The following is a 7271-nucleotide window of genomic DNA, read 5'->3' on the forward strand; positions in this document are numbered from 1 at the left end:
ACTCAGAAAAAATGTTCCTGATAGTCCTGAACCAGGGGTCACAGTTTGAGGATAAGAGGTAAACCTTTTAGGACTGAGGTGAGGAGAAATTTCTTCACCCAGATAGTGATGAATCTGTGGAATCTATTGTTAACTTACATAGTTTTGGTGAATCGACAACTTTGTCAAAAATATCAAATCAGAGTAATTTTACTGAACCCAGTAAGCCAATTCATTACAAACAGTGCACAGGGTAATTTCATCCTCAAAGTTTATATGAATCCATAGTTTTATAATGCCTCTGTTAAAATCTGTTACTGGTGGTTATGGGCTTAATCATGCGGACATTGGTCTTCGGCAGTGCTGCAAAATGGGCCATAGCAAATTGGCAGTCTGTTTTAAATCTCACAAGAAAATCAGATGGGATGCAAAATGAACTGTTGATTCACTGCGACCCAAAGACTAATCTCATCCATAACATGTCACTGGAGCATGACTGATAAGATTAAGTGCATATGACCAGAATACTAATGCATTATATGCTTCAGTGTAAAGGTGTAACAAGGTCATTTGTTTTCTAATAAGGTACCAGACTCTCCTGACCTTGTGTGGACTATATTGTAAAATATATAGTTGTTCCCAATGACTAACATGACGTTTATTTAACTTCTGTATTGCCCCAAAGGACAGGAATTTGTCAAGATATTCAGCCGACAAAACTTTAGAGCATTGCCATCATAAATTCATACTCGAAAATAGGACAATAGAACCACAACACCATTATCAAATCTATTTTGTAGAAAAGCGATAGTATGATTTTTCAATAGCTAAGTGTCCCACTTTGACCTTTTGTTGTGACTTGATCTGAATATATATTTTCTTCCTTCGAACTGCTTGGAACCTGCTGCCACAATCCTTCCTGAACCGTGCTAATGGCTGCAGCGTTAACTCCAGCAGTTTTAAACTCAGTGGGAACTGCATTCCAAAAGCTCAAGGAAGTTAGTGAAATCAGTTGGCCATGAACAGATGCGATTTGTGTTCGCTCTTGTTTGAATTCTTTATGTTTGAGCTATTTCTTACACTTAGCAAAGTGTCTAGAGACACTGCAAAGACTGAGCTTGTTAATGAATTGGCCATCGTTTTTACTGCATATCCAAGTATTTAAACACATGCTGCCCTCAAGGTGAGGGTCTGGCACAAGCTGAAGCTTTGTATCCGTGCTTCTATTCTTCTTCGCACTACTGGCGTGTAACAAATTCACATTGCTTGTAGGAAGAATTACAGAATGGAAGTTTTCCCTTGTGTAGTCTTTTTCAGTCACCAGGAAGCACATTGCAGCAACCTTTAGCTAACCGTCTGAAGTGAAGTCCCAGAATACGTTGCTGCCCCTGAGTTATATTTGTTCAGGCATCAAGCCAGGAGAAGTGAGAGCTGCCCTACTTTCCTCATCATAGGCTCTTACCTTGAATGGAATTAATGACAAAAAAGGAAATAGTAAATGGGTTACTTTTTCATTTAGAAAATAGGGAATAATAAATATGAGTGAGTGATTTATAGGACAATATTCTCATCAGGGATTTAGAGGACAGCAAAGAACACCAAAGTTCAAGTAATTTGTATCCACAATCTAATTCCTGAGATGAGATTACATTTCCTTGGAATCACTTCAGGAGATCTATTGTTCATATGTATATATATAACAAGCCGGAAAACTAGTAAAAGCTGACCAGCACTTTCAAATAAACAGCCCGAAAAATGCTGGCTGCTTAACAACAGCAAAGAACAAAGAACAATACAGCACAGAAACAGGCCCTTCGGCCCTCCAAGCCCGCGCCGCTCCCTGGTCTAAACTAGACCATTCTTTTGTATCCCTCCATTCCCACTCCGTTCATGTGGCTATCTCGATAAGTCTTAAATGTTCCCAGTGTGTCCGCCTCCACCATCTTGCCCGGCAGCGCATTCCAGGTCCCCACCACCCTCTGTGTAAAATACGTCCTTCTAATATCCGTGTTAAACCTCCCCCCCCTCACCTTGAACCTATGACCCCTCGTGAACGTCACCACCGACCTGGGAAAAAGCTTCCCACCGTTCACCCTATCTATGCCTTTCATAATTTTATACACCTCTATTAGGTCACCCCTCATCCTCCGTCTTTCCAGTGAGAACAACCCCAGTTTACCCAATCTCTCCTCATAACTAAGCCCTTCCATACCAGGTAACATCCTGGTAAACCTCCTCTGCACTCTCTCTAAAGCCTCCACGTCCTTCTGGTAGTGTGGCGACCAGAACTGGGCGCAGTATTCCAAATGCGGCTGAACCAACGTTCTACACAACTGCAACATCAGACCCCAACTTTTATACTCTATGCCCCGTCCTATAAAGGCAAGCATGCCATATGCCTTATTCACTACCTTCTCCACCTGTGATGTCACCTTCAAGAATCTGTGGACTTGCACACCTGGTCCCTCTGCGTATCTATACCCTTTATGGTTCTGCCATTTATCATATAGCTCCCGCCTACGTTAGTTCTACCAAAATGCATCACTTCGCATTGATCTGGATTGAACTCCATCTGCCATTTCTTTGCCCAAATCTCCAGCCTATCTATATCCTTCTGTAGCTTCTGACAATGTTCCTCACTATCTGCAAGTCCAGCCATTTTCGTGTCATCCGCAAACTTACTGATCACCCAAGTTACACCTTCTTCCAGATTGTTTATATAAATCACAAACAGCAGAGGTCCCAATACAGAGCCCTGCGGAACACCACTAGTCACAGGCAACCAGCCGGAAAAAGACCCTTCCACTACCACCCTCTGTCTTCTGTGACCAAGCCAGTTCTCCACCCATCTAGCCACCTCCCCCTTTATCCCATGAGATCCAACCTTTTGCACCAACTACCATGAGGGACTTTGTCAAACGCTTTACTAAAGTCCATATAGACGACATCCACGGCCCTTCCCTCGTCAACCATTCTAGTCACTTCTTCAAAACACTCCACCAGGTTAGTGAGGCATGACCTCCCTCTCACAAAACCATGCTGACTATCGTTAATGAGTTTATTCCTTTCTAAATGCGCATACATCCTATCTCTAAGAATCTTCTCCAATAACTTCCCCACCACGGACATCAAGCTCACTGGCCTATAATTTCCTGAGTTATCCTTGCTACCCTTCTTAAATAACGGGACCACATTAGCTATCCTCCAATCCTCTGGGACCTCACCTGTGTCCAGTGACGAGACAAAGATTTGCGTCAGAGGCCCAGCGATTTCATCTCTCGTCTCCCTGAGCAGCCTTGGATAGATTCCATCAGGCCCTGGGGATTTGTCAGTCTTTATATTCCCTAAAAAACCTAACACTTCCTCCCTTGTAATGGAGATTTTCTCTAACTCCCCTCCGAGACACTCGATCATCGACCTTGATCATCGGCCTGCAATCAAAAAATGAATAGCTAAACAGTATTAAAACTTAAACTTTAGTTATGACAATGGACCCCAGAAATTCACAGGGCTATTTGTGAGGTAATTGTGCTGTTAGAACCGGAGGCAGTCAGTGATTGACGATGCTGACTCCATCATCAAAATGCACAGAGTTCCACCAAAATGGTGAATACAACCAAGAACCCCATTCCCTTGCAATACTGGACCTGGGATTTGATCAGGAAATTTGCTGTTGCAGGATATTGTGTGGCCAAATGGGCCACCTAAAATGGCGATGTGTAAACCACTCTGGGACAATTGGGCAAGAACTAAAATGACAGGCTGCAGCCTAAAAGACAGAGATAAACAGGCTGCAGCTCAGACGGGCGAATACACAGGATATGGGTCATCTCCAGGACAAAAGGGACTTTCTGGTCAAACTGTATTGTTTACCAGACATAGGAAGCCTTAACCCCTTATTTGGGAGGGAGGTATGTGACCTAAGTGCCTCCAGCACCTACAGGCATAGCCGTTGGGTACACACCCAGAGATCGGGGTGGCAGCACCTGATTGGACTCTTATCGATCAGGGTGATCAAGCCCTGATCGATTGATTGACAAGAATCAGGAGACCGCCCAAAAAGGACACAAAACCAAGGAGGGATAATAGGTGCTGCACAACAGAAGAAGCCCTTTCTCTCTCTCTGACCCCACGAACGAGCTACAACAATGGTGACCGTCGCCCAGCAACAACCAGCACGAGGAGAGCCACCACACCTGAGAAGGAAGGAAGACCAGAGCCAGAGTGCCAGACCAGACCAATGGACCAGACTACGCAGAGGACTACAGAGACCAGCGCACAGATAAAGGCCAATATCTGCTTGGGTCCTTGTCAGTCACGCAAAGTTAAGTCAAGGTCTCGTATTGGACTTGAACTTTAGTATTTTCTGTAAAGATAACTTATTGTTGGTGGGGTGGGTGATTATTGATTGTGTGTTTTAAATAAATATTGGTTGTACTAACAAGACGTCTACTCGCAGTTATTTGTCCACCGTATAAGGGTTAAAACAGACTGTGCGGCAGGCACAACAATTGGCGACTCCACCAGGACATCGATAAGAAGTAATTTTGTTGCTCCGATATTGAATCCCACAGAATCTATATTGAACGATTATTTAAAACTCAGCCAACAGGTGTAAACTCCTTATTGGACAAATAACTGCTTTCGGTAATTGTCACTGTGCATGCGTTGTTGCTAACAGGGAGGATAGGGTAAACGCCGTAGGTTTACATTAGAATCCAGAGGGATTAGGACCGGAACGTAGCCCAAAGCTGTACCCACAGTCCAATCAACTCCCTACCCCTTGTCATTGAAAATAGAATGGCAGGAAACAGCACGGAGACAGAGAAGTGTCCCATATGGGAAACAAAAATCAGGGAATTTATTAAGAAGAAAGGGTGGCCCCTAGGGGCAGAATCTTGTGCCAATACCGAGACGGGACCGGGATCCCTAGGGCAGAAGTATTGGGATGATCTGAGGAAAGTTCAGGGAAACGGGCAGGCAAACGTGAGAAAGCGACTGCCATTGTGAGCTGCTTAGGACAGCTGCTAGGAACAGAAAAGGAGTTAAACACAGTTCGTAAGGAACTGGAGGAATCAAAGCAGGCACAGGAGGAAAAGGAGGAGGAGATTAAGAAACTAAAGGAACAGCAGCAGGAGAGGATAGAGCAGATAAGAGCCAAAAAGGACAGAGAGGTGGATGAATTAAGGAGAACTAACCAGGCAAATTTATTACATCTGGGCAATTTTCAAACCCAGTATGAAAGAGTCCACCAAGATGCCCAGTGCGCTGTCTTGGCCAAAGGTGAAGCCGAGCAGGCGATAGCACGATTGGAAGCTAAGTGCGCTGATCTGCAGGCGGCAATAAAAGTGCTACATCAAGCCAGTAAAGAACAGAGACAGGCAACCGTGACCACTCCAAATGCCAGCGAGAAATTTCACGGCTGGAATCCCTAAAATCAGTTCAAAACGGGTTTATGTGAACCTTCGGGACAATAGAGGAAGAGGAGATAGAGAATGCGGATTGGGGAGAGTTAAAGGGGAATGCTAGTCTTTACATTACGCAAACCGAGGATTGGGGTCCACCACTATCCTTCCCAGGGGAAGTCATACCCACTGCGCCCCCAGATTCACCTCCAGTACCGATGCACCCAGTGATGACAGAACTTCGGGTAGGAGAGTCTCAGGGCCCAGCTGTTACATACACGACCCCGTTTATGGTGGCACAATTGGCTGAGATTGCAAATAAAATCACAACCTTTGAGCCATCGGCTGATCCACACAGTTTCTTTGAGGATGTTAGGCAGCAGAAGATAATGCATGGACTAGATGAAAGGGAAGAGGTGAAGCTGATAGTCATGTGCTTAAGCAAGTCTGTACGGTCTGCCCTGCCAGCCCCTCAAAATGTCGGGGAAGGAACCCTAAACGAAATTAAGGAAGCGATACTGACCGCGGTAGGATTTAATAAAGGGGATCCTGTAGATGGGTTAAATAAATGTAGACAGAGGAAAGGGGAACATCCGACTGCCTTTGCCAGTCGTTTATGGATCCACTTCACGGGAGTACATGGGGAATTAGATAGGGCTAGATTAAATGAGGCTGATTCATCCAAATGGGCTCGGACATTAGTCTCGCACACTACAGAGGAAGGCAAGAAAACCTGCGCTAATTTTGACCCCGCAGAGACCACACACAATGAAGCATGAGTTCTCCGACGCTTAGCTCAAGTCTGGGAACAGGAAGTTCAGGGAGCCCCAATGTCACGGTCAGAAAGGGAGGCGAGAATGCTTCCAATGAGGGCTAGCCAGGGTCCAGTATGGAGAAACGAGGGTAGAGGGGATCACCAACACCAGAGAGGTACAGCTCCACCTTACACAGCAGCCCCGTGGAGAGATAGAGGGATATGTTTTAATTATGGGCAGCCAGGACACTTCACCCGAGATTGTAGGAGACCCCCACCACATACACGGTCTCCGAGACCACCAGGACCACCGGCTCCACCAGTTAAACCAGCTCCTAGAGCTTCACACACTCAACTGCGCAGCAATCCCGCCACCATGACTGAAGCAGGAAAGTTGTTTGTCGGCGGCCTGAACTTCAACACAGAGGAGCAGTCCCTGGAAGAGGTTTTCTCCAAGTACGGGCAGATCTCTGAGGTGAAAGTGATTAAAGACAAAGACACCATGGCGTCCCGCGGTTTCAGCTTCATCACTTTTGAAAACCCAGAGAACGCCAGGGACGCGCTGCAGGCGGTGAATGAAAAATCCCTCGATGGGCGCCAGATCCGGGTGGGTCATGCCAAGAAAAGGTCTGGAGGCGGCCACGGGTATGGTCAAGGCAGCTATAGTGGCGGCTATGGTAACAGTGGCCGCAGGAGAGGAGCAGGAGGTGACTATTGGGATAGTGGCGAGAGGAAGCTATCGTGGCGGAGGCCGGTTTGATACAGGAGGCCGAGATAGCTAGGGCCAAGGTGGATACTACTACAGTGGTGGTGGTGGTTACGATGGCCGCTCATACAGGGACTATGACTGATCAAAGCAAGAGAAGCATTTCTGCCAGATTCAGGATCAACCTCCCACTTTGTTCCTAAAATGACATATTCATACACAGACCTGGAACAATGTTCTGGGGTTCCAGATTTGAAACACACCACAGTAGATGGTTAAATTTGAATTCTGTGCTTCAGCAGGCCAACAGACAGGTGAGACCCTCAATGCCTCAGGAAGATTCCCTCCAGCATTTTACCACAAAGATACTGCATGAGTTCTGATAAAAGTCATCAATCTGAATTCATCATCATAGAAACCCTACAGT

The 7271-nt window shown here is 45.8% G+C and overlaps 1 protein-coding gene across 1 annotated transcript; it reads left to right on the forward strand.

Annotated features, from left to right (window-relative positions):
• Positions 1-6514: 6514 nt before the first annotated feature.
• On the forward strand, positions 6515-6920 carry LOC144491534 (cold-inducible RNA-binding protein B-like). The gene is made up of 2 exons (XM_078209517.1): positions 6515-6845; positions 6889-6920. Exons 1-2 carry the CDS (start codon positions 6515-6517, stop codon positions 6918-6920), a joined length of 363 nt encoding a protein of 120 aa, XP_078065643.1.
• The last annotated feature ends 351 nt before the right edge of the window (positions 6921-7271 follow it).

The sequence above is a fragment of the Mustelus asterias genome, chromosome 1, assembly GCF_964213995.1.
Source record: "Mustelus asterias chromosome 1, sMusAst1.hap1.1, whole genome shotgun sequence".
Lineage (NCBI taxonomy): Eukaryota > Metazoa > Chordata > Chondrichthyes > Carcharhiniformes > Triakidae > Mustelus > Mustelus asterias.